The sequence below is a fragment of the Cervus elaphus genome, chromosome 21 (genome assembly GCF_910594005.1).
Source record: "Cervus elaphus chromosome 21, mCerEla1.1, whole genome shotgun sequence".
NCBI lineage: Eukaryota > Metazoa > Chordata > Mammalia > Artiodactyla > Cervidae > Cervus > Cervus elaphus.
Genome location: NC_057835.1, coordinates 74,587,409 through 74,615,381, shown reverse-complemented (window position 1 = coordinate 74,615,381; position 27,973 = coordinate 74,587,409). Strand labels below are relative to the sequence as shown.

General features: G+C 39.4%; 1 protein-coding gene across 2 annotated transcripts; it reads left to right on the top strand.

Moving 5' to 3' along the window:
- Positions 1–1,500: 1,500 nt before the first annotated feature.
- OSGIN2 (oxidative stress induced growth inhibitor family member 2) lies at positions 1,501–27,756 on the top strand. Of its 2 annotated transcripts, XM_043879222.1 has the most exons (6): positions 1,501–1,686; positions 11,114–11,268; positions 17,916–18,052; positions 18,623–18,814; positions 21,108–21,199; positions 25,865–27,756. In XM_043879222.1, the coding sequence occupies exons 1-6, from the start codon at positions 1,643–1,645 to the stop codon at positions 26,892–26,894; spliced, it is 1,650 nt and encodes a 549-aa protein (XP_043735157.1). In that variant the 5' UTR covers positions 1,501–1,642; the 3' UTR covers positions 26,895–27,756. The 2 variants fall into 2 exon arrangements, with proteins under 2 accessions (XP_043735157.1, XP_043735158.1); XM_043879223.1 differs by lacking the exons at positions 1,501–1,686; positions 11,114–11,268 and adding an exon at positions 11,918–12,523.
- Positions 27,757–27,973: the final 217 nt, after the last annotated feature.

Genomic DNA, 27,973 nt, shown 5'->3' with positions numbered 1-27,973 from the left:
GACCTGGTTTAATCATTAGCTCTTATCAAGTGTAAACCATGATAGCAAGTTAACAAGGTTTAAATACAAGCCTGATTAAGGCTAAAATTTGATATGCCCACTTTATTATTTCACCTGAAGATACTACAAGAAAACTCAAAGTGAAAAAGGCATAATGAAAAGAAAAAATTATAAAAAAATACTCATAAACCTTCATATTTCAACTCTCAGGATTGGCATAGCTTTTACACATTTAGTTCTTTAAAAGGATAAAGTGACTGTCAACAGAAAAGTTATTCTTCACTTTCTGAAACACTAAAGTAAAAATAAACAGAGTAAAATGAATATATATATATGTATATGAATACTATCTTTGATTATATAATCCTGGAGGGAGGCTGAGTCCTAAAATTTCCTTTTAAGCGCCACAGACTCTAAAATACCTGCTAAGTCCAGGTTTGTTCATGACGACATTCAGCAAAAATTGAGAACTTAAAAGTATTTAAAAGCAGAAACTTCTGCATCAAAGATTTTCACTGCAAAAACATTCAGCACGTTTTGGAAGGAGGGATCGAAAGACGTCTCCCGTGGAACAGTATATGCAATCAAGAACTCTGCCCAGGTTTCCTCCCCTCTTTATTTCTTGAAAATACCGGATGCGGGACACTCATTACTCGGTACCTCTCTTAACAATTTCCTGCATTATAATCACTCGGAGGGACTGAAATAAAACACACCGAGTCCCTGAATCTGGGCCAGGGCACCCGGATTTTTTAGCAGCATCACCACTTACTTAAGGAAGGGGGACCTCGGCGGGGACGCCCGACGCCCCCCACCAGAACCCGGGGCCCGGGTCCCCGCCGTTGCCCGAGCTCTTCCAGGCCACCGTGAGGCCGGGTCCAGAGCGGAAAGCGCGCGCGCGGCAGCTCCGGGTGTCTGGGCCCGGGCCTGGCGCGAGGGAAAGCGCTTAAAAAAAAATAAAAATAAATTAAAAAGCGGTTTTCGTGGACCGGGAGTCGCGGTGTCCCGGGGCGTCCTCGGCGAGAGGACGGCGCGGCCTGACTGCAGACGCCGCGACGCGCCGACCGCAGAGGCCGCGAGGCCTGCCGGGTTCCCGCGGATCGGCCGGCCGCCGGGGCGAGCAGCGTCGGCTCTTCCCCGGTAACTGGCGCCGGGCGCCCCCTCACATCCGCGCCCGCCCAGCCGGCCGGACGCCAGAAGGGCGGCCGCGGGGCCCGGGCCTCGGCGCAGCCCCAGCCGCCCCAGCGCGTCGTCAGGCCCGGCCCCCGGCCGGCCCCGGGCGCGGCTGCGCCAATCGCGGGCCTCGGCCGCCGCCGCACCTGCGAGGAGGAGCCCGCCGGCCTCCGCCGCCGTCTCCGCGTGCCAGCCCCCGCGTCCCGCCCCCCACAGCGGCGCCCCGAGACCTCAGCCGGCCGCGGGCCGGGAGCGGAAGCGGCTCCCCTGAGGCGGGCCCCGGGCCGCTGCCGCCGCCGCTGCCGCCTCAGAGCCCGGCCGCCGCCGGCGCCGCGCCGCAGCTTCCGGCGGCCGCGACCACGGCGAGACGCGGGGGGCCACGAGGACCCCCGCGACCCGGCGGGCGCCCCAACCGGGCCACCCCGCCGCGGGAGGCGGCCGCGCTCGGGCGCCCGGGGCGCCGCCACCCATGCCCGTGTGGTGCTGCCGCTGTTCCCTGGCCGCTCATTTCAGGTGACTTCTCGGGCGGGGGCGGGCGGGGAGCCGCCGGGCCGGGCCGCGCGGGCGGGGACCCGGGACGACTCTGAGGGGGACGCCGAGGCCGCCTCGCTCGGCCGCGGCCCCCGCCTCGGCTCCTCGGGCCGCTCCGGCGTCCCCTCCTCTTCGCCCTGGGCCGTGCGGGTCACTAGACGGCGCGGCCCCGAGCCGGGCGGCCACTGCGAACCGAGACTTAATGAGAGAGCGAAGTTTTAGTGAAGGCTTCTGAGGTACCGCCCGCCCCCGACATCTTAAACATTTCTTTTTTTTTTTTTTTAGTGTAAAAGCATTCTGATAACCTAAGTTACTGGGTTGAAGAGAGGCAGGGACTTACGTTTAAAATGTGATGCTCTGGGTACAAATAGGTTTCTGACTTTTAAGACGTTAGCCCTTGTAAGCCATGCATATCGTAGAAATTTGAAACATGTGAAACGAATCTTGACCTACATTATGGGGACCGTTTTTAGGGTTGATACCGATGATACGTTTTAAAATGAAAGTGAATGCACGAGGTCTAGCCCAATTGGCTAGCGTCTCATTGAGTTATAGAAAGACCAAAAACAACTTGAAACTAGTTTTAACCTTGTGAAGACAAGTTAAACTTAACGAAGACTTTCATAAAATGCTGTGCTTTATATATACTGCAAATGTGCTAGGATGATGATAAGGAAAACTTCTTTTGTAAAATATGAGATTCTGATCGAGTTAATTGGGGTGCATATATAGACTTTAATGGATCATGAACTTGGATGTAAAGAATGGTACTAGGCATTTTCACTCAACTTTAAACAAAATCTATGTTCTTCAATTGTGAACATAAGCAGTAAGTCACAGTAGTAGTTGTAACTTGGTCACCAGTAGAAATCACAGATGTTTTCATGCCACACTGGTTGTTGCAGATACCTAGAGATACTGTTTATTTCTTCAAGATTATACTGGTTATTTAATATAGTGGAGGAGTACATAAAGACATGTTCCAAGTTTACTTTTTAGTTTCCTTGCAAATCCTGTTATGTGTTTAATAATACTATTCAAAGAAGAGGTCCAGAGGCTTCACCAAATTGCAAAAGTTGGGTGTTAGGCACAGAGAAAACTCAAAATTCCTGTTGAAATAGCGCGGTAATCCAGGTTTGCCCACCTTCTCAGTGAGTTTTGTAGGAGTCTCTAAATTCTGGATATTAGAAATTATTTTATGTAATAAACTGCTGAATTTTAAATGCTAGGCAGATTTGTTACCTACCTGACAGTGATTTGAGAGTATCAGATCCCCTTTGGAGAACTCTAGAAAAGAAGTTCTCCTAGTGAAAACTTGTTGGACTAGCGCTTGAGAAAGTAATATGCCATTTAGAAGGCACTGTCCAAAAACCTTTTGGCACCTTTTAATACAGTTGAATTCTAAGGACATGGCGTGGGATTCATAGCCATTCAACTAACTCTAGGTAGTGGATATCATATGCTTACCTGTTTGTACAGAAATTTGGAGGAGGAGATGAAAACAAGGTATTTGCTGTAGTTTGATCTTGAGAGATAAAAGAAAACAAGCCTGCTAGCCAAAGGATAAAAATTGTGGTTGATAAGCCATATTTTTATTGCACAAACAGCTCTCTTATATAACATTTTTAAAAGAAAATATTTACTATTTAAAACATTTTCTTAGGAAAAGGTTTATAATTTACTAATACTATTTTTTGCAGGGGGCAATTTCATTAGGAATGCATTTTAAAACCAATTGTGATAACGTCTACATTTTGGATCTTGTCTTTTATTTGAAAGGACAAGGACTGTGAGACAGTTGTCGCCTAACTTTCGGAGTAAGAAAACTTCCCATACTTACTGTTCTGGAAGATAAAGAGTAGCTTCATTTGTGACTTTAGAACCTTCTTTTGGGCTTCCCTAGTGGCTCAGATGGTAAAGATTCTGCCTGCGATGCAGGAGACTCTGGGTTCGATCCCTGGTTGGGAAAGATGCCCTGGAAAAAGGAATGGCTACCCACTCCAGTATTTTTGCCTGGAGAATTCTGAACAGAGGAGCTTGGTGAGCTACAGTCTGTGGGGTTACAAAGAGTTGGACACAACTGAGCGACTAACACTTAGCAGTTTTTCTTACGGTAGTATCAATTTGGTAACAATCTAAGCTTATGCTTCCAAAGATTAAACTCAGGTAGTAAAGCGTTTCATTTTAGTTTGAATGATCATTTAGAAGAGTATTGCTAAATGTGAGAAAAGTCTTTTGTTATTCAAACATTATACCTGTGCCATCCTTTTAATTTGTTTTGAGACTTTGGATCATACTGTTTCAAAAACAAAACATGGAAGGCATGTAAAACCATCTTTTTTTTTTTTTTTAAGCCATCTTAAATTTCAAATAGTCATCTAATTTGATGCCTACCAATAGGGTAACTATTTTTGCATGTGGATAAAGTGCTGTTCTTTACTGTTTCCTAAAATTTAATTATATTTTATAATTTATTGCCCCGAGTAAAGGAAAAGTAGATATTTTTATTACTCAAGTATTTGTTTTAAACAAAACAAACAGCAAATTGGATATCTAAAGTGGAAATTTTCACTGTTCTTAGACCGTGATATGATATGCATATACTGTAAAATATGTTCAGAAATACTAAATTTATAGTTTAGATTCTGAATTTTTTACAAAGTATACTTACTAATAGGCCTTTGTTTCACTGTTGCTTTATGTAAATTCAGTGAACCTTATTTTCATTTCATGTCTTGATTTCGTTTTTCGTTAAACAGTATATACTAAGCACCATGAAAGTTTATTACAAATAGTTTATACCAATATTATGGATTATGTACACAAAGGTTAAACTTATGACCAGTGGTAGAAAATCAGAACAAATCACCTGTACTCAGTGGAGAATTAAGAGAAGTTAAAACTTTGGCTCCACATACGCTACTTGAGTCTTGGGAGAGGCTAGTATCAAATTGCTTGAGGCCCACAGACACACACATAAAACCTACTAGACCTAATAAATGAATTCAGTGATATTACAGAATCCAAGATCAACATACAATAATCAGTTATATTTCTATATGCTAACAGTGAACAGTCTGACAATGAAATTAACAAGACTATCCAGTTTATACTAGCATCAAAGAGATTGAAATATTTAGAAATTAGCAGAAGAAATGTGAAACTTGTACACTGAAAATTAGAAAACATCACTGAGAAGAATGAAAGGCTTAAATAAATGATAAGGAATCCCATGTTCATGGGTTGAAAAGCTTAGTGTTCTTAAGATGACAATATTCCTTGAATTTATATACAAATTCAATGTAATCCTATCAAAATCCTAGCTACCTCTTTTTTTTTCTTCCTGGAAATTGATGGAAAGACTAAAGCTCACATGGAATTGCAGGGAACCCAGAATAACCAAGACATCCTTGAGAAAAGAACAATGTTGAAGGATTCTACTTCCTAATTTCACAAGTTACTACAAAGAAGCAGTAATCAAGATAGTATGATGCAGGCATAAAGGTAAACATAGATCAGTAGAATAGAACTGAGAGTCCAGAAATAATTCCCATCATTTGTGTTAAATTGACTTCTGTGGGATCCCAAGACAAATGGAAATAACAGTGTTTTCAACAAATAGTGCCAGGACAAATGAATACCCACACGCAGAAGGATGAAGTGGACTGCTGCCTCATACCATGTGAAAAAATTAACTCAAAATGAAAGACATAAATTTAAAAATCAAAACTATAAAACTCATAGAAGAGAACAGGTTTGTGACCTTAGATTAGGCAGAGCTTTCTTAGACATGACACCAAAAGTACAGCAACAACAACAAAAAATAGACTTGATCAAAAATTAAAACTTGTGATTCAAAAGACAATATAAAGGAAGTGAAAAGACAACCCACAAAATGGGAGAAAATATTTACAAATCATATGTCCAGGATAAATAAAACAGTATTGAAAACTCAACAGTGAAAACAACAGCCCAGTTGGACAGTGGGCAAGTAATTAGAATTACTCTCTGAAGAACACATGCGAATGGCCAATATGCACATGAAAAGATGCTTAACATCAGTTGTCGTTGAGAAATGCTAATCAAAACTGCACTGAGGTGCTACTTTATGGCTACTAAGATAGCTAAAATAAAAAACACAAAAAAATCACATGCTGGTGAGGATGTGGAGATGTTGGAACCTGCTTATCACTGGTGGGATTATAAGATGGTACACACTTGGGAAACACTTTGCCGATTCTTCAAGATGTTAAACTTAGGGGCCAGCCATTGCATGCACTTCTAAGAACATACCTGAGAGAAATAACATATGTTCATATAAAGATTTATACACAAATGTTCATAGCATATTTGTAATAGCTAAAAAGTGGTAATCATTCAGATACTCATCAGCTCATGAATGAATAAACAAAGTGTTATATCTAAACAGTGGAATATTATTTAGGTCTAGAAAGGAATGAAGTACCAATACATCCTACAACATGGGTGAACCTTGCAGTCATGCTAAATGGAAGAACCCAGATATAAAAGGCCCCATAATGGATGAGGGGTTCCATTTGCTTGAAATTTCCGGCGTAGGCACGTGCAGTAAGACAGTAGATTAGTGGCTGCCAGTGGCTGCGGGGAGGGAAGAGTGAGGACTGAGTGCTGAAGAGTGCAGTGCATACTTCTGGGATGGTAAAATTTCTTTGGAGTTATTGGTAATGGTTGCAAAGCCTTGTGACCATACTTAGAACCCTGAATTGTACACTTTAAAAGAGTGAATTTTGGACTTTGCTGGTGGTCCATTGGTTAAGAATGTGCATTTAATACAGAGGGCACAAGTTCGATCCCTGTTAGGGAACTACGATCCACATGCTATATGACTTGGCAAAAAATAAATAAAAGGGTGAAATTTGTGATATTTGTGAATTATATTTCATGAATGGTCTTTAAAAAATTTATTTCCAAGTTCCCTCTATTTCAGTTCAGTCACTCAGTTGTGTCCAACTCTTTGCAACCCCATGGACTGCAGCAAACCAAGCTTCCCTGTCCTTCACTATCTCCTGGAGTTTGTTCAAACTCATGACCATTGAGTTGATGATGTCATCCAACCATCTCATCCTTTTTCACCTCCTTTTCCCCCTGCCCTCAATCTTGCCCAGCATCAGGGTCTTTCCCAGTGAGTCAGCTCTTGACATCAGGTGGCCAAAGTATTGGAGTTTGAGCTTCAGCATCAGTCCATCCAATGAATATTCAGGGTTCATTTCTTTTAGATTGACTGGTTTGGTCTTGCGTGATCCCCTTGATCAGGGGACTCTCAAAAGTCTTCTCCAGCACCACAGTTCAAAAGCATCAGTTCTTTGATGCTCAGCCTTCTTTATGGTCCAACTTTTACATCTGTACATGACTACTGGAAAAAACCATAGCTTTGATTACACAGACCTTTGTGGGCAAAATGATGTTTCTGCTTTTTAACATGCTGTCTAGGTTTGTTACAGCTTTTCTTCCAAGCAGCAAATGTCTTTGAATTTCATGGCTGCAGTCACCATCCACAGTGATTTTGGAACCTAAGAAAGTAAATTCTGTCAGTGTTTCCATTTTTTCCTCATCTATTTGCCATGAAATGGTGAGACCAGGTGCCCTGATCTTCATTTTTTAAATGTTGAGTTTTAAGCCAGCTTTTTCACTCTGCTCTTTCACCTGTATCAAGATGCTCTTAAGTTCCTCTTCAATTCTGCCATTGAGGTGATATCATCTGCATATTTAAAGTTATTGATATTTCTCCCGGCACTCCTCATTCCAGCTTGTGATTCATCCAGCCTAGCATTTCACATGATGTATTCTGCATGTAAGTTAAATAAGCAGGATGACAATAGACAGCCTTGAAGTACTCCTTTCCCTATTTTGAACTAGTTTGTTGTTCCATGTCCAATTCTAACTGTTGCTTCTTGACCTGCATACAGATTTCTCAGGAGGCAAGTAAGGTGGTTTGGTATTCCCATTTCTTTAAAAACTTACCACAGTTTGTTGTGATCCACAGTCAAAGGCTTTAGCACAGTCAATGAAACAGAAGTAGATGTTCTGAAATTCACTTGCTTTTTCTATGATCCCTTGGTTGTTGGCAATTTTATCTCTGGTTCCTCTGCCGTTTCTAAATCCAGCTTGTACATCTGAAAGTTCTCGGTTCACATACTGTTGAAGCCTAACTTGAAGGGTTTTGAGCATTACCTTTCTAACATGTGAAATGAGTGCAATTGTGCAGTAGTTTGAACATTCTTTGGCATTGCCCTTCTTTGGGATTGGAATGAAAACTGACCTTTTCCAGTCCTGTGACCGCTGCTGAATTTTTTAAGTTTGCTGACATATTGAGTGCAGCACTTTAACAGCATCATCATTTAGGATTTTAAATAGCTCAGCTGGATTTCCATCACCTCCACTAGCTTTGTTTGTAGTAATGCTTCCTAAGACCCACTTGACTGCCCACTCCAGGATTTCTGGCTCTAGGTAAGTGACCACACTATCGTGCTTGTCGTGGTCACTGAGAACTTTTTTGTTTAGTTCTTCTGTGTATTCCTGCCACCTCTTAATATCTTCTGCTTCTGTCGGGTTCATACCATTTCTGTCCTTTATTGTTCCTATCTTTGCATGAAATGTCCCCTGATAGCCCTGATTTTCTTGAAGAAATCTCTAGTCTTTCCCATTCTGTTGTTTTTGTCTGTTTCTTTGCATTGTTCCCTTAAGAAGGCTTTCTTATCTCTTCTTGTTATTCTTTGAAACTCTGCATTCAGATTGGTATATCTTTTCTTTGATCCCCCAAATTGTATGTAATTAGTTTATATTGTTACGTTAATCATGTTCCTATTTTGTCTTTGCAACTCTTATTTTTTGTCTCCCTATTGATTGTGAAAACTGATTAATATCTTTTACTATTGTGATTATGTAACTATTACTCAATAACATCATATCATGATTGGTCAACAGAAAATTGATAGAATTCTATATCATCAAACCTACCATTTAATGGGAAAACCTGTAACCACTTTTTAAAATCCAACTATGTATCAGAATTATCTTGGAATTTTCTGAAAAATACAAATGCCCAGATATTGCTTTTTTTCTCCAAAGCCCCAGATATGTTTCTGACAAGTAGGTTTGTTTAAAAATTACTGGACTATATGATAATCTTTTATCTAGTTTGCTTCACTTTTTGTATTTCATAATCAGTTCTCCCACGATTTCATTTAGTTTGTTTTCCAGTTTCTTCATTCCATCTCTTCTCTTTTTTTGATGTTCTTTCTCAAACCTTTATCAAGCATAGTAGAAAATCTTTTAAATAGTATGTAATACATATATTTTTAAAAAACATGGATTTTTGCCTAACTGAAAAATTTATATTTTTATTCCATTTGTTTGACTTTGAGTGAATAGAATGCTAGAGTTCTAATTTTAAAGAAATAGATATGCAAAAAGCCCCAAAGGTTAACTGTATAGCACAGGGAACTATAGTGAATATCTTGTAACAACCTATAATAAAATCTATAATAAAAAATAATCTCAAAAAAATTTATATGTATATGTAAACTGAATGACTCTGCACCAGAAACATTGTAAGTCAAGAATACTTCAATAAAGTATATATATTAAGAAGAAAGAAGCCTCCAAAGGAAGCTGAGGAACCTGTCCTTGACACACATTTAGGAGAAGTATGAGGGACAAGCCCAAGTGTAATTCACTCACTTTGAGTTCAGTCGTCAAGCAGAAGGCAAGACAGCTAGTACATCTGGATCTGATCAATGGTAGGAGATGAAATGATCTGAAAGGGATGGTTGATCTTAAGTTGCTTCCTCCAGGGGCAGCTTTGCAGTGTGAGGAGTAACCATATTAAATGAAATCTGTTCTGGCCAAAATGGGCCAATATATTGATAGGGAAGTCCAATTATTGGGGAAAGGAAAGCTATCAGTGTATCCTGGGGAACTCTGCCCTTTCCGAGGTTAGTTTGGGAAATTGGAGGGTTATAGGAAGGAGAAATTATTGCTCTCTGCCTAATTGTTTCCTAATTGTCTTCCTCCCCTAGGATCAGTGAGTCTTGTGAAATAACTGATTGATTCCCATGTTTGTCATTTGGGGAATAGTAATAACCACACTCCCCCACTAGTCAGTACTCAGGTTAATATTTTTAGATAATTAGCCTGTTTCTGACTATATAAAAATGAAGAATAACTCAGGAATTCTATTTTGAAGTAATCTCTTGTATAATGCAGAACATTAACTGTGCTCAGAGGATGCTCCATTTGTTGCATGAATGTGTCAGAATGCCAAAACTAGTTTCTAGGGAGGCAGTTGGGAAAGAAGGTAGATTGGAAATCAACATTTAAGATCTTTGCACTTTTCAGTATCTCTGAGAATAAGATGTATAAACCTTATTTTTTAGCCAAAATACACAATTGGTAATATGTAAGCTCAGTAACCTTTCCTTATAATACTGTATGTAGCTAGCTTGTTCCACATGAAAAGTGGAAGTGTTAGTTGTTCAGCCGTGTCCAATTCTTTGTGACCCCTTGGACTATAGTCCGCCAGGCTCCTTTATCCATGGAATTCTCCAGACAAGAATAGTAGAGTGGATTGCCATTCCCTTTTCTAGGAGATCTTCCCAACCCAGGGATCAAACCTGGGTCTCCCATATTGCAAGTAGCTTCTTTACTGTCTGAGCTATCAGGAAAGCCCACATGTATGTACTGCCTCTAATGCACACACCTTTTTATTAATGAGGAAAAAAAAGTGAAGGAGACACTTGCCAGTCCTAGGAGCTCTCAGAGAATGTAAAAATGCCTAATATGGTCCTGTGTCTTTGGTCATTAAAAATAGCTTCTTATTTAAAACTTGCCTTTAAGTCATTGAAGACACAGCAGCTACAGTCAGCCCTCCATATCCACAGGTTCTACATCCATGGGTTCAACCAACCGCAGATGGGAAATATTTGGGAAAGAAGTTCCAAAAAGCAAAATTTGAATGTGCTGCATGAAGACAACTGCATACATAGCATTTATATTGTATTAGGTGATACAATTAATCTAGAGACAGTTGAGATTCTGTGGATGGGTGTCGGTAGATATATGCAAATAATATGCCATTTTATAAAAGGGACTTAAGGATCCATGGATTTTGGTGTTCGGGGGTTGGGGGTGGGGTTCTGGAACCAACCCCTGTTGGATAGCAAGGGACCACTGTATTTAGGATTTCTGACAAAGTGGTGTACATGTAGCTAAGCTAATTTGAAAGCATTAATCAGAAGGATTTCCTTTTCTCCTTTTATGAAACTATTGAATATTTTGTGGCCTGAATGAAAACTGAGTAGAGACAGATTTTTATAAAGGCTATATTGACTATATATCTGTTGTTTTTTGTTCCATGTTTTTCTTTTAAAAGAAACTACAGTGACACTGAAACTGAAGGAGAGATTTTTAATTCATTAGTGCAATATTTTGGTGATAATTTGGGGCAAAAAGTTAAAGCTATGCCATTAGTTGAAGAAACTTCTTTACTTGAAGATTCATCAGTGACTTTGCCTGTGGTAGTAATAGGTAAGTTTTGTTGCCTTTTATCTCTTAAAATTACAGTTATGATCCTAACTGCTTTTATAAATGTATGGTTATATATAGCACAAATCCCTAGGATTGTGTTGAAAAGTATTCTTAGGTTGCCTGATAACCAATAACCAAGTCTTTGGAGAGAGGAATTGGTTTCTCTGACATTAGATTCTGTATTAGAGTGAAACATTTTTTCATTGAAGGGCTGAGATTGCTCTGTTATTTTAAAATATCAGTAATCTATCATTTATGTTACTTTTAGACAGTGTCATGGTCGTGATGATAATCAAATGTTATTAGAACCCAATACAGAGGATTTCTATGCACATTATTGAATTGTGCCTTACAGTCCTATAGCACATTGATATTTTAAAGTATGGACAGACAGGGAAACTCAATAGTTGAGTAACTTGTGCAAGTTAGTAGTCAGTGCTCAGTAAAAAACATTATAGTACTCTACAGTTATGTTTATAGTATTTTAACCACCTATTACTATTATGTATCCATCCATCTCAATAGATAGGTATTTAATATATTAGAAATTAAGCTATTAATAAAACTTGATTACTTCAGAATTATATAATTTTATGATTTTGTTAACCTGTCATGTATTAGGTTCACCAAAAGGTTCAATCAGAATTTTCCAGAAGATGATGCAAAAACACCTGAACAAAATTTTTGGCAAACCCAGTATGTATGTTGCATGTTTAGTCACTCAGTCATCAGCAGCTCTTTGCAACCCCATGGTCTATAGCCCACCAGGCTCCTCTCTGTCCATGGGATTCTCCAGGCAAGAAGAATGGAGTGGGTTGCCATTTCCTTCTCCAGGGGCTCTTTCTGACCCACGAATCGAACCCACATCTCCTGCATTGCAGGCAAATTCTTTACCTGCTGAGCCGTTGGAGGGACTTGTTAATGTGGACAAGTAATCTGGTGTGAAGCCAAGCCAAAGGAAAGAATTACGGGACATAATGGACCTTGATGGCATACAACATCCTTGGTTTCTTTGATGGCCTGTTTCAAAGTTAATGCAGTGGAAAGTTCTGCTCTCTGTATGGCATATGGACATCTCTCCCCAGGAGATGTAATAAATGAAGGAAAGAGGGGAAGCAAGGTAGTTCTGGACTAGATTCTCCTGTAAGGGAGCTGATAGAGCATTTGCAGCAGTCCCATGCTGGAAACCAAACATCGTGCTCCATTTCCCACGTGTGTCCAAACCTGGTTTTCCATTCTGGATGTCTTGCAGTAGGTAAAGGAGCCTGTCTTCTTCTGGTTAGGCCATAGCAGGGTTACAAAAGGAAAAACTCCTTTCATCTGTACCTACTCACCCACCTCACGTCCCCCAAAACAATTTGTTCCTGTTTTGCCTTAGCTAGCCAAAGAGTGACTTAACCTCATGTATGATAGGGCCATTATTGCTGGCACTAGCACCATAATGGGCTAATTTCCTTAATATATGTAATTGATTTTCTATTGTTAACATAACAAATCACCACGAACCTGGTGGCTTTTATAACATAAATGTGTTATCTGACTGTTCTATAGAATGGAAGTCCAACACTAGTCTCACTGGACTAGAATCAAGGTGTCAGCTGGGCTGCATTCCTTTTGGAGGCTCTAGGGTAGATAGAATGTTTCCTTGCTTTTCCAGTTTCTAGAGGCTACTGGTATTCCTTGGCTCCTGAACCACTTCTGCATCTTCAAAGCTAGCACTGCTGTTTTTCTTTTAACCTTTCGTAAAGTTTGAGGAGTTATGGTTCCTCCTCACCACAGGTGGGAAAGGGTCTTTGTTTCTAAGGACTTGTGTGATTAGTTTGGGCCCACTTGGATAATCCAGGGTACTCTGTCGCAGCTCATGGTCCTTACTTTAATCACATTTACAAAGTCCTTTTTCTCTGTAACATACCACGCTCAGGTTTTTGGCGTTAAGAATGGAAAATCTTTGGGACTTGAGGTGCATTCTGCTTGTGTGTATATTTCTCTATGAACGACTTGTTTGTATTCTTTTTGTGTAGTCTTTTGAATGTTACTTCTTTCTAATTCTTTGTCTCAGATACTCAGTTCAGTTCAGTTGCTCAGTTGTGTTTGACTCTTTGTGACCCCACGGACCGCAGCACGCCAGGCTTCGCTGTCCATCAGCAACTCCCAGAGTTTACTTAAACTCAGGTCCATTGAGTCAGTGATACCATCTCACCATCTCCTCCTCTGTTGTCCCCTTCTCCTGCCTTCAATCTTTCCCAGCATCAGGGTCTTTTCAAATGAGTCAGTTCTTTGCATTAAGTGGCCAAAGTTACTGGAGCTTCAGCTTCAGGATCAGTCCTTTCAATGAGTATTCAGGGTTGATTTCCTTTAGGATTGACTAGTTTGATCTCCTTTCAGTCCAAGGAACTCTCTAGAGTCTTCTCCAACACCATGGTTTGAAAGCATCAATTCTTTGGCATTCAGCTTTCTTTATATTCCAACTCTCACATCCATACATGACTACTGAAAAAACCATAGCTTTGACTATATGGACCTTTTTTGGCAAAGTTATGTCTTTGCTTTTTAATATGCTGTCTGTCGGTCATAGCTTTTCTTTCAAGGAGCAACCATCTTTTCATTTCATAGCTGCAGTCAACTTCCACAGTGATTTTGGAGCCCAAGAAAATAAGTCCAAAACTGTTTCCATTTTTCCCCAATCTCTTTGCCATGAAGTGATGGGCCAAGATGCCATGATCTTCGTTTTTTGAATGTTGAGTTTTAAGCCAGGTTTTTTACTCTCCTCTTTCACCTTCATCAGGAGGCCCTTTAGTTCCTCTTTGCTTTCTCCATTAGTGGTATCATCTGCGTATCTGAAGTTATTGGTGATTTCTCCTAGTAGTATCAATTCCCACTTGAGCTTCATCCTGCCTGGCATTTCGCATGATGTACTTTCCATATAAGTTAAATAAGCAGCCTGACAATAGACAGCCTTGATGTACTCCTTTCCCAATTTGGAAGCGGTCCTTTGTTCCATGTCTGGTTCTGACTGTTGCTTCTTGACCTACATACAGGTTTCACAGGAGGCAGGTTAGGTGGTCTGGTATTCCCATTTCTTTAAGAATTTTCCACAGTTTGTTGTGATCCACACAGTCAGAGGCTTTAGTGTAATCAAGAAAGCAGAAGTAGATGTTTTTTCTGGAATTTCCTTGCTTTTTGTGATCCAACAGTTATTGGCAATTTGATCTCTTTTCTCTGCCTTTTCTAAATCCAGCTTGTATATCAGAAGTTCTCTGTTCACATACTGTTGAAGCCTAGCTTAAAGAATTTTGAGCATACCTTGCTAGCATGTGAAATGAGTAAAATTCTGTGGTAATTTGAACATTATCTGGCATTACTCTTCTTTGAGACTGGAATGAAAACTGACCTTTTCCAGTCCTGTGGCCACTGCTGGGTTTTCCAAATTTGCTGGCATATTGAGTGCAGCACTTCAACAGCATCATCTTTTAGGATTTAAAATAGCTCAGCTGGAATTCCATCACTTCCACTAGCTATGTTTGTAGTAATGCTTCCTAAGGCCCATTTGTCTTCCCACTCCAGGATGTCTGGCTCTAGGTGAGTGATCATACCATCGTGTGTGGTAACATCTGGGTCATTAAGATTTTTTTTGATAATTCTTCTGTGTATTCCTGTCACCTCTTCTTAATATCTTCTGTTTCTTAATACCTTTTGTTAGGTCCATACCATTTCTGTCCATTTATGTGCCCATCTTTGCATGAAATGTTCCCTTGGTATCTCTAATTTTCTTGAAGAGATCTCTAGTCTTCCCCATTCTGTTGTTTTCCTCTATCTCTTTGCATTGATCACTGAGGAAGGCTTTCTTACCTCTCCTTGCTATTCTTTGGAACTCTGCTTTCAGATGGATATATCTTTCCTTTTCTCCCTTGGCTTTCGGTTCTCTTTGTTTCTCAGCTGTGTGTAAGGCCTCCTCAGTTTTGCCTTTTTGCATTTCTTTTTCTTGGAGATGGTTTGATCACCACCCTCTGTACAACATTACCAACCTCCATCCATAGTTCTTCAGGCACTCTCTCAGATCTAATCCCTTAAATCTATTTGTCATTTCCACTGTATAATCATAAGGGATTTGATATAGGTTATACCTGAATGGCCTAGTGGTTTTCCCTACTTTCTTCAATTTAAGTCTGAATTGGCAATAAGGAGTTTATGATCTCAGCTACAGTCAGCTCCACAGATTTTGCTGACTGTATAGAGCTTCTCCATCTTTGGCTGCAAAGAATATAATCAGTCTGATTTCGATATTGACTCTGGTGATGTCCACGTGTATAGTTGTCTGTTATGTTGTTGGAAGACAAATGCTTTATCACATATATGCTTTGTAAATATTTTCCCCCAGTCTGTGGCTTGTCTTTTCATTGTCTTAGTGACTTGGCAGAGCAGAAATTTTAAACTTTAATGAAGTACTACATATTGGTTTTTTCCTTCATAGATCTTGCTTTTGGTGTTAAACATCTAAAAACTCATTACCAATCCCAAGGTCATCTAACTTTTCTCCTGTGTTATCTTCCAAAAGTTTTATGATTTAGTGTTTTATATTAGGTCTAACGTGGTGATCATAGCATACAATCTCTTCCAACAATACAGGAGATGACTATATCACCAAAAGGTCAATAGAAAATCAGATCGATTATTTTCTTTGTAGCCGAAGATGGAGAAGCTCTATACTGTCAGCAAAAATAAGACTGGGAGTTGACTGTGGTTCAGATCATATACTCCTTATTGCAAAATTCAGACTTAATTTGAAGAATTTAGGGAAAACCACTAGGCCATTCAGGTATGACCTAAACCAAACTAGTCAATCCTAAAGGAAATCAACCCTGATTATTCATTGGAAGGACTGATGCTGAAGCTGAAACTCCAGTATCTTGGCCACCTGATGCAAAAAGCTGACTCATTAGAAAAGACTCCGATGCTGGGAAAGATTGACAGCAAGAGAAGGGGATGACAGAGAATGAGATGGTTGGATGGCATTACCCACTCGATGGACATGAGTTTGAGCAAGCTCCGGGAGTTGGTGATGGACAGAGAGGCCTGGTGTGCTGCAGTCCATGGGGTCGGTCACAAAGAGTCGGACACGACTGAGCGACTGACGTGACTGACTGTATCATTCAACCTTACTGTAAGCTTGTTACTTCCAGGAGTTTTTTGGTAAATTCTTTTGGACTTTCTGTATAATTACCACATTTGCAGACACAGTTTTGTTTCTTCCTTCCCAATCTGTATACCTTTAATTTCCTTTTCTGGTCTTAATGTATTAGCTAGGATTTTCTTTATGGTATGTTTTGAGTAGGAATGATGAGAAAAGACATGCTTGCCTTGATCTTATAGGGGAAAAAAAAACAACGCTAAATTCTCACCATTAAGTATGATGTTAGCCATTGGATTTTGGTCGATACTCTTTGACAAGTTCCCCTTTGTTGCTCGTTGAAAGTTTTTACATAAATAGGTGTTGGATTTTGTCAAATGCTTTTTCTGTTCTGTTGGTATTATCATGATTTTACTTATTTAGTTTTGTCTTTCATTTCATTCAAGGAAATTAGACCTTTTCCTCAGTATTTGTCATTTTAAAAGTTTTTGTGAGGTAAAATTATTTATATTTTCCTTTCTTTTGAGTTTTGTGTCATACTTAAAGGCTTCCTACTAGAGCATTATATGTAGAAATATTGCTCTCTTTTCTGATATCATGATTTTACTTTCCATATTTACATCTTTGAGTTTATTTTATTTGGAGCAAAATATTAGGCAAGGATCAGAATTTTCTCTGATGGGTAAAAGTTGTCCCAGGTGGATTCAATTTTTGGTAGATGGAGATAATAGAGAAGTGGCAGTCCAGACTAAAGGAGCTATAGAAATCAAAGTAGTTTAATAGGGTTCCACAGAAACCTGTTTCCAGTTTTGTTTTAGGTAAAGGAGATACATATACAGGAGGGAAGGTGTTAGGAGGTGGGGCTTAGAAGATGGTTGAGAGCAGAATGTGGAGATAGTCAGAAACAAACAGTGACGGGCTTTAGAAGAGATTGGTTAATATAATGAAGACTGTGTTACAAAAAGTCATTTGAATGTAAAATATGAAATGATTTGGAGTAGGTGAATCTTGAACAAGAAGAGATTTTTGTCTTCTGAGTGAGAGTATATGAATGATAATGGCTACAACAGCTGAATGGATATAGGTGACAAAAGAGGTTTAGAACTATAATCTAATTAACTTAGGATTTTGCTAGTAAGTATATTAGGAGGAATGAGGTTTAAAGGAGAGGGCACCAAAAATGGAGGACGTCATGAATTTGCTTTTGAACACAGTTATTAGTCGTTCAGTCAGCTGGAGTGAAGAAGTGGCATATGGAAATATGGGATATATTTTGATAGAGGTCAGCCTAGAAGTCTAATTTTGAGGTTAGTAGCATAGAGAGTTGAAGTTTTGAGTAGGTGAGATTCCCTGAAGAAAACAGGAGAGAAAGTAAAAGTCTTCTCTTGCGAATACTTGGTTTTAAGAATTTAGGGATGGAAGAATTGATGGAGGAGAAAAGCCATCTATGGAATGGAAAAGCCAAAGAACGTGAGTATTAAGATTAATGATACACCCCTCTCCACTTTTTTAAAAATAGGAAATGGACCCTCAGGAATCTGCCTTTCTTATATGCTGTCAGGCTACAGACCGTATTTATCATCAGAAGCAATCCATCCAAATACAATCTTACATAGTAAATTAGAGGAAGCAAGACATCTTTCCATTGTTGATCAGGTATTATTTTTTACATGTCAGTCCTTTTCAATTTTTTATACTGAGACAAAGTTAATTTTCTGCTACATGAGCATTGCATTTCTTAGCTGAAAACCTTTCCTTTTAAATAACACTTTTTAACATTTTAATTTTAGATTTGTAAATATATTTTGCTGAGTTAACTTCCATTTATTTTCTTGAATTAATTAGAGCAGAATTTCCCAAATTATACCCTGATGGAGTTTAGTAGGTGCTTTATGCTCAGATAAGTTTTGGAAATACTGCTTTTTATTATTAAAGTGTCAGGGTAGATATATTAAGGCATACTGCCATATTAAAGCCATCTTCAAATTTTGTAGTAAAACGATCTGACTAGCTTTTTGAAACCAACCATTTCCTATATTTATTTGACCTGAGAATCTGTTAAGATCTCTAAGGAGTATCAGTGTTTTGTTGTACTCTGTCTGTAAAATGCTGGATTAGAGTAATGGTTTTCTCTATTATGTTAGCTGGAGTTTTTTTGTTTTTTCCAAACTCTATCTGCCTTTTTTCTTTATGTCTTTTTTTCTTTTTCTTTTTTAACTTATTTAGGACTTAGAGTATTTATCTGAGGGCCTTGAGGGCCGATCATCCAATCCAGTTGCAGTACTTTTCGACACACTTCTTCATCCAGATGCTGACTTTGGATATGATTACCCATCCGTTTTGCATTGGAAATTAGAACAGCATCATTATATCCCTCACTTAGTTCTTGGTAAAGGTCCACCTGGTGGAGCTTGGCACGTGAGTATATTTTTCTTAGCATTTTAGTGAGTGTGAGTTATTTTGTATGACATCTTGATAAGACCATTTTGATTCTTAAACATTATGTTATAATGTTATATATGATGATTACCATATCTTTATCTGAGAATTTTAATGTGTTCAGTGAAATCCAAGTTAATTGATAGTAGAAATTAAGCCAAATTTGATTACTGATAGTGTCTTAGAATAAATGTTTCTCTAAGAATTATATAGAGAATATTTCAAGAATGTTTTGCATAGTAAAAAAAAAATGTTTACTTATTGTAGAGTTTACAAAATCTCACACAGTATTTCATACTACTACCTATTATTTCCCTATATTTTCAAGAGCTTAAATGAAAAAATGTATTGTAAAAGAAAAAAAATTGTATTTATCTGCTTGGGCTGCTAAAACAAAAATACCATAGAGTGAGTGGCTTAAAAACACACTCACGTTCTGACGGTTGGAAAGCCCAGGACTGTGGTGCCAGGTGCCTCAGTCTGTGCTGAGGGCTCTTCTTCGCGCTTGCAGGCAGCTGCTCTCTTGCATATCCTCCTGCGGCAAAGAGAGGGTAAACTCTTCCTGTAAAATCACTGATCCTGTTATGAGGGCATCAGCCCATGACCTCATCTAGCCCTAATTACCTTCCAAAAGCCCATCTCCAAATACTACCACATGTGGGGTTAGGGTGTCAGCACGTGGATTTAGGGGATGATACAGTTCAGTCCGTAGCAGAAGATAAACCACAAACTGAGCACCACAAAGAGCCAGCCTGTCTCCTTAGCAGGCAGCAGCTAGTATCGTGTCTAGCATATGGTAAATACTCATTTGTTGTACAAATAAATGTTAAATAATATTTGCTATGTTATGAAATACAGACTTCGTGGGAATTTTAACATTTAATATCAAATCTTGAGTATAAATTTCAGTTGGATATTCCTGTATTAGTGCAATGTTATATGACTGAAGGTTTGCATTTATCAAACAACTGTTTTGGAATATTTGTAGAGGAAATATATCACTAACTTTTAAAAATCTTAATTACCTTTATGGTAATGGATCACAACTATCAAAATATCTATGCCTTTTAGCTTACATGTTTATGTTTGCTTTGTTAATAAATAGCATTCTTAATAAAACTGCATTTATTGAAACAGCCATGATACATTTTTTAAGTTTTAGGATACCTTCTATAAATTCCCGAGTTTTTATTGTACTTGTTTGTTTTCTCCTTAGAAAAATGTGCTGTAGGCAATAATTCATCTTTTCTTTTCTCCCATTTACATATCAGAAAGTTAAAGTGTGGATAAGCCTTGATTACTGGAAGCATATTTGAATCAGTGGTAACGTGAAATATACCTGAAACTTGGTTCTTATCCTAGTATCAGGCCCAGCCTGCTTCAAAGCAGTAGCGGCCTTATGCATTGTCTTCCTGTGGTGATTTTGTACTATCACAAATAGTAAGACTTTATAAGCGATAGTACACAGTAAGTGCTCTATAAATTTTAGCCAATAATAATAATAATGACTCCCATTCCCAATACTGGGCTGTACAGAAACAGGGAAAGAAGGATTCGGATTAGGAAAAAAAAGCACAGCTGAAAAGAGTTGGTTGAAAGAGACCATGGAGGTCATTGGGAAGGGTGCTTCTGGCCCTTGGGCTTTGCTTGCTCTGTGCTGAGCAGAAGAGAAGTAAGTAGGGCACGCTCGCAGGGCTCCCTTCCTTAAAGGCCACTCTGGCTTCAGCACTGAGTCTGTTCTTAATCGGACGGGACCACTTGCTTATTTCCCTGGTTTCTTAAAGTGTTAGGAATTAACTTTTTCCCTTTTGTTTAAAGTGTGAAAGTAACTGATTTGCTCCTATAACACTGTATTCTGCATCTAATTATGTTTTATAGGCCAAAGCTATCACCATTGTGTAGGCATCAGGTAATGTAAATCTGATTTATAAATGTATAACTATATGAAAGGAGTATAAAGTGAAAAGTGAAGTCACTCAGTCATATCCGACTCTTTGCGACCCCGTGGACTGTAGCCCACCAGGCTCCTCTGTCCATGGGATTCTCCAGGCAAGAATACTGGAGTGGAGCATAGACACTACCAAATATTGAAAGTATTTGAAAGTTAATTGGAATAAATTTCAAGAGGTAATTTACAGACCATTTAGGACTTCTTTGAGCTCTCCTTATCCAGACTTAGAGTAAATGAGATGGGTTTGGTTTAAAAAAAAAAGAAAAAGACCATGTTACTGATAAAATGTGTTTTTTGCTTATGCATTTTTTATTCAAATAGAATATGGAAGGCTCAATGTTGACAATCAGCTTTGGAAATTGGATGGAGCTACCTGGACTTAAATTTAAAGACTGGGTATCTAGCAAACGAAGGTAAAGATCAAACTATTAAAATTTTGATATACAGTGGGAAAGAGTCTATCAGCAAATTTCAAAATAGTTGTGACGCTGTCCTAGATGAATAATACTGATGTTTGTATCTTTCAAATAAAACCTCCTAATAGTGGTGGTTATGAGCTAGTTCTGTTTAGAGATTTTATAACAGTAAGTACACAGAGGTATGGGCTTGTCTACAGATTGTTACCACCGTTTTATCCCACTCTACTCTTAAACCACTCTCTGTTTAGTTATTTTCTTGTCCACCTACATATCCTTTACTTGTTTACTTATTTTTAAGAATGGATTTGTATAACTTTTTTTTATAAGTGAATATGTATATCTTCAATGTATACATATCTTATGTATACATTCCTGAAGTATGCAGTTGCTCATTTTTATAAATGGATCACTTCATTTAATGCATATCTCAGATACCTAAAGTATTGAATTTTCAGAGTAGAAGAGTATATATATAATGAATAACTTAAAAAGGCAAAAGACTTATACAATCTGAAGAAAAACCAGAAAAACCATAATGAATAATTTAGAATGATGGAATAAAATCGATTCCATGATGTGATCATCTACTCAGCTATAGAGGTAAATATTTAATAAGAATAGTAAAGTATGAGAAAAGAAAATATGATAATCTCAACTTGAAAGAATACAAATTTATTTTATATTTATTTGGGAGAAAGAATTCAAAGTTGAAAGAAAGAAATTATGAAAAGCCTTATCATTATCAAGCCATTTTCATTCCTAGAGATAGGAATTACCAATACAGAGAATCTACTCTGACTGCTCAGAGAAACAATAAATTAAAACAGGAAGTTACACAAAACCCTTGAAACAGGGCTGTAATGTTCAAATGCTTGACTTCCTGCTAGATAAAAGCCATGTTAATCTTCAGTAGTTATCCTTAATGTGAGGTTTAAGGAGAGCAAATTTAGACCGGGGTGGGTAATTGAAATTAAGCCTTTCAGATATTACTTTGGGATTTTTTTTAACAGAAGTTTTATTGTGTAAGTTTGAAATGTAAAATTGCACAATTGGGCATATTGTATAAATTCTTGATTTTCATAAAAAAGTGAAATTGCTCAACATATTTTCCCCTTTATGATGCAGGTAAACAAGGAGAAGCTTTATGATTTATACCAGAAGTGTTCGTCCTTTTAAGTTGAGCATGCTGTGTTTAAGTAACATGTGAAAATGACTCTTGTGATAAATATCAGCTTTAGTTCCTGCTCTTGCATGGTGTTGAGAAGAGTCTTAGGCCTCTCGAGATTAATTGCAGGGTTTGAATTCTGACTCTGTAACTTCTAATGTTGTGACCCTGGTCAAAGAACTTAAAACAGTATCATTTCATTAGCTATCAATTTCCTGGTTTGCAAAATTGAGGTAATAATAATTATAATTATTACATAGGATTTCTGTAAAAATTGAGAGTTAATACATTCTTAGTTACTGTAGTCATTAAACTTTTTACTTACTCCAGTTACAAGTCACACTGAATTGTGTGAAATGAATCGTTTTTGCTTTGTTTTTTGGCCCCACCACGTGGCTTGTGGGGTCTTAGTTTCCCAACCAGGGGTTGAACCCACGCTCTTGGCAGTGAAAGCGTGGAGTCCTAACCACTGGACTACCAGGGAGCTCCCTGACTTGGTGTTTTTTCTGCTGCTTACCTGAAATTGGGGCAGTGTTTATGGATACTAATGCCCATTGCTTTACAGTTCAAGTGGAAAATAAAAGAGGTATTAATGTGCTTTTTTTCATAAAGAGAAGATTATATTTCTAGATCTCCTTATGAGTAGGAAGAATGTCATGGAATTCCAGTAGAGCTATTCAAAACCCTAAAGGACAATGCCATCAAGGTGTTGCATTCAATATGTCAGCAAATCTCAAAGACCCAATGGTGACCACAGGCTGGAAAAGACCAATCCTCATCCCAGTTCCCAAAAAGGGTAGTACTAAAGAATGTGCCAGCCGTTAGACAGTTGCACTCATCTGTCATGCTAGTAAGGTTACACTTAAAATCTTGCATGCTGGGCTTCAGCATTATGTGAACCAAGAACATCCAGATGTCCAAGCTGGGTTTAGAAAAAGAAGAAGAACCAGAGATCAAGTTGCCAACATTTGCTGGATCATAAAAAAGAAGCAAGGAAATTCCAGAAAAAACATTTACCTCTGTTTCATCCATTATGCTGAAGTCTTCGGCTGTGTGGATCATAACAAACTGTGGAAAGCTCTTAAAGGGATGGGGATACCAGACCATCTTACCCGTCTCCTGAGAAACCTGTATGTGGATCAAGAAGCAACAGTTAACCCTGTATGGAACAGCTGATTGGTTCAAGATTGAGAAAGGAGTAAGACAGGGCTGTCTGCTGTCACCCTGTTTGTTTAACCTATACGCTGAGCACATCATGAGCAATGCCGGGCTGGATGAGTTACAAGCTGGAATCAAGATAAGTGGGAGAAGCATCAAAAGCCTTGGATATGCAGATGATACCACTGTAATGGCAGAAAGTGAAGAAGAACTAGAGTCTCTTGATGAGGGTGAAGGAGGAGTGAAAAAGCCGGCTTAAAACTGAATGTTATGAAAACTAAGATTATAGCATCTGGCCCCATTACTTCAGAAGGGGAAAAGGTGGAAGTCGTGACAGATTTCCTCTTCTTGGGCTCTAAAATCACTGCAGATGGTGATTGCAGCCATGAAATCAGAAAACGATTGCTTCTTTTCAGGAAAGCTATGACAAACCTAGATGATGTATTGAAAACCAGAGACATTAGTCTGCCAACAAGGGTCCGTATGGTCAAAGGCTCTGGTCTTCCTAGTGGTCACGTACGGTTCTGAGAGCTGGACCGTAAGGAAGGGGGAGCACTGCAGAATTGATGTGTTTGAACTGTGGTGCTGGAGGAGACTCCTGAGAGTCCCTTGGACAGCAAGGAGATCAAACCAGTCAGTCTTAAAGGAGATCAACCCTGACTACTCACTGGAAGGACTGATGCTGAAGCTAAAGCTCCAGTATTTTGGTCACCTGATGCAAACAGCCAAATCTTTGGAAAAGCCCCTGTTGCTGGGAAAGATTGAGGGCAGAAGAAGAAGAGGGCATCAGAGGATGAGATGGCTGGATGGCATCACCAATGCAATGGACTTGAACTTGGGCAAACCTTGGGAGATGGTGAATGACAGGGAGGCCTGGCGTGCTGCAGTCCATGGGGTTGCAAAGAGTCGGACACCACTGGGTGAATGAATAATAAACGAGTAGGAAAATACAGAGAGAAATGTTATCTACTTAAATGTAGGATGATTTTGTTCAGCAAAAGGGATCTGTGTTATTTTTGGTCATTATGAAAGTAAAAAGCAACTTATTAAAAAGTGTATCTAAATATTATCTTTAAGAAGTATGTATATTACAGTCAGACCTGTAGTAGCTCGATGGTTATAATCTAATTCAGTCTACAGGTGTGTAGAACACAGACTGATATTATAGCTGTAGACTGAATTATTTAGATTACAATTGTGAGATAGAGTAAAATAGTCTGATTTCCAGATAACCACATTTTAATCCATTTATTTAACAAAAGTTTATTGACAAAGATGGCTAACCTGAACAGATATTTAGACAAGGCACTGGGGAAACAAAGATGCCTTAACTACAGTTTCTATGCTCATGGGACTTATTCTGTTGATAAAAATAAATTATTAGCACTTTAAAAACTTATTTTTGGTGGCACTGGGTTGTCTTTGCTGCCCACAGGCTTTCTCTAGTGCTGTGAGGAAGGGGGCTGCTCTGAGCTGCAGAGCGTCAGCTTCTCTTGCTGTGGAGCACAGGCTTCAGTGGTTGTGGCCCGTGGGCTCGGGAGTTGTGGGTCGTGGGCTCGGGAGTTGTGGCCCGTGGGCTCCGGAGTTGTGGCCTGTGGGCTCGGGAGTTGTGGCCCGTGGGCTCGGGAGCTGTGGGTCGTGGGCTCGGGAGTTGTGGGTCGTGGGCTCTGGAGCGTGGTCTCAGCGGTTGTGGCCCGTGGGCTCGGGAGTTGTGGGTCGTGGGCTCTGGAGCGTGGTCTCAGCAATTGTGGCCCGTGGGCTCGGGAGTTGTGGGTCGTGGGCTCGGGAGTTGTGGCCCATGGGCTCGGGAGTTGTGGCCTGTGGGCTCGGGAACTGTGGGTCGTGGGCTCAGGAGTTGTGGCCTGTGGGCTCGGGAGTTGTGGGTCGTGGGCTCTGGAGCGTGGTCTCAGCGGTTGTGGCCCATGGGCTCGGGAGTTGTGGGTCGTGGGCTCTGGAGCGTGGTCTCAGCGGTTGTGGCCTGTGGGCTCGGGAGTTGTGGGTCGTGGGCTCGGGAGCGTGGTCTCAGCGGTTGTGGCCCACGGTCTCAATTGCTCCGTGGCATGTGGAATCTTCCTGGACCAGGGATCAAACCCGCGTCCCCTGCATTGGCAGGCGGATTCCTATCCACTGGACCACCAGGGACAGCCCTTAATTTATTAACGTTTTTAAAGAAAAGGAAAGGCTTGCTTTCTTTGTGAAGTGTTAGGGTAAGAGTTAGCTTAGCTTACACAATCCAGAGAAGTAAAAAGATATAGTAGTTGACTAGATGGAGAAGTAGTAATCATGGAAACTAAAAGTCTTATCCTCATAGAATGTTTTCCCTTTCCTTTTCACAGGAACCTAAAAGGGGACCGAGTTATGCCAGAGGAAGTAGCTCGCTACTATAAACACTACGTCAAAGTCATGGGTCTTCAGAAGAACTTCAGAGAGAACACTTACATTACCTCTGTATCAAGACTCTACAGAGATCAAGTTGATAATGATGGTCAAGGCAGAAATATCTCAACACAGCATTTACAGATAGAGAAGTCAAAATTTACCAAGAGAAACTGGGAAATCAGGGGTTATCAACGCGTAGGAGATGGTTCTCATATTCCCTTCTGTCTCTTTGCTGAAAATGTCGCTCTGGCAACTGGAACATTAGACTCTCCTGGCCGTCTGGAAATCGAAGGGGAAGATTTTCCTTTTGTGTTTCATTCAATGCCTGAATTTGGAGCTGCTGTCAGCAAAGGAAAGTTGCGTGGCAGAGTGGACCCAGTGTTAATTGTCGGTTCTGGGCTCACCGCAGCCGATGCGGTCCTGTGTGCTTACAACAATAGTATCCCTGTGATTCATGTATTTCGCAGACGAGTAACTGATCCAGACTTAATTTTCAAGCAGCTTCCCAAAAAGCTTTACCCAGAATACCATAAAGTCTATCATATGATGTGTACTCAGTCATGTTCTTTAGACTCCAATCTCTTACCTGATTATACTAGTTTTCCTGAGCACCGTGTGCTTGCCTTTAAGTCAGACATGAAGTGCGTTCTTCTGAATCTCTCTGGACTGAAGAGAGTATTTAAGCTGTCTGCAGCAGTGGTGTTGATAGGCTCTCATCCCAACCTGTCTTTCCTGAAGGAGCAAGGGCGCTACCTGGGCCATAACTCAAGCCTGCCAATCATGTGTAAGGGGAATCCTGTGGAAATAGATGCGTATACCTATGAGTGTGTTAAAGAAGCCAACCTTTTTGCATTGGGTCCATTGGTTGGAGACAATTTTGTTCGGTTTTTAAAGGGAGGGGCACTGGGTGTTACACGCTGTTTAGCTATAAGACAGAAGAAAAAAAAGCATTTATTCGTTGAAAGAGGAGGAGATGGCATGGTGTAGAGCAGGTTTACAAGTAATTTATATGGACACTTTACCATTAAAGATTTTTAATAGAGATTTTACAGTGTACTGGCTTGAATTTTCTGAACTTGAATTAACTAGGAGAGCCTCAAGCGATAGTAACTATTTTTTAAAGTTAACTAGAGTTTTTTGTCCTGGTTACATTGTAATGTATCAAAGGTGTCAATTGTCAGACAAATAGAAACACTGCCAGTCTGATATACTTTAAGTTCTCATTTAACTGGAACATTCTTTTCTTCTAAGACTTAACTTTTTTGTGATCACTGTTGGTTATTTATGTTTGATTCCAAAATATAACAGCATCGAATCTATAAAACCGCAGTCATTAGGCCAGAGCTTTGCCTCCCTTTATGTATTGCGTTACTGTGCTGCCCAAAGGGTAGTTCAGAGACAGCGTCAGCTCCATTTGTGGCTTGTCAGAAAGGTAGCCTCACAGGCAGTATAGCAGACTTACTGAATCAGAAATTGCATCTTAATAAGATCCTCAAATATGTATGCTTATTAAAGTCTGATACACACTGGTCTAACAGGAAATGGGATGTAAATGTATATATGCTGAGGGTGGGTGGAAATAGAGGGCATAATCAACTCAGGTTTTATTTATTTTGAAATTATCAATTGTATAAGTCTAATTTATTGACAAATATGATGGGATTTAATTTTTTTTTATTGTTGAAACCTTGACAGGCAATTCATATTCTCAGCTTCTAATAAACCATCTAATAATGTTGGCATATATTCAGGAACCTGCCAGGGTTGTTTCTGGAGCTATATTCTCTAGTTAACGAGCATAACCCTTAAACGAATTTGCAGTTCAATAAATTTTGAATGGAACTACTTATTTCTGTGTGAACACTGAATTAATTTCTGTCACTGAAACTTGAAGATGTTTGGGTGTAAGTACTTTTAATATCGCAGTACTTTTTGGGTATTATCAGAATTATTAAAGGTTAAAATATAGAAGGTTAAAACCTGCCTTTCCTATTCTCAAGATGGTTACTTTGAAATGCTTTGTTGGAGATGACATAGCGTTTAATCCTATGGTTTTATTTATTGAA

Coding starts and splice junctions, on each gene's coding strand:
- OSGIN2 (XM_043879222.1), top strand. CDS start 1,643: ATGCCCGTGTGGTGCTGCCGCTGTTCCCTGGCCGCTCATTTCAG. Junction 1,687..11,113: donor TCCCTGGCCGCTCATTTCAG/GTGACTTCTCGG, acceptor TTCTTTTAAAAG/AAACTACAGTGACACTGAAA. Junction 11,269..17,915: donor TTTGCCTGTGGTAGTAATAG/GTAAGTTTTGTT, acceptor TTTTAAAAATAG/GAAATGGACCCTCAGGAATC.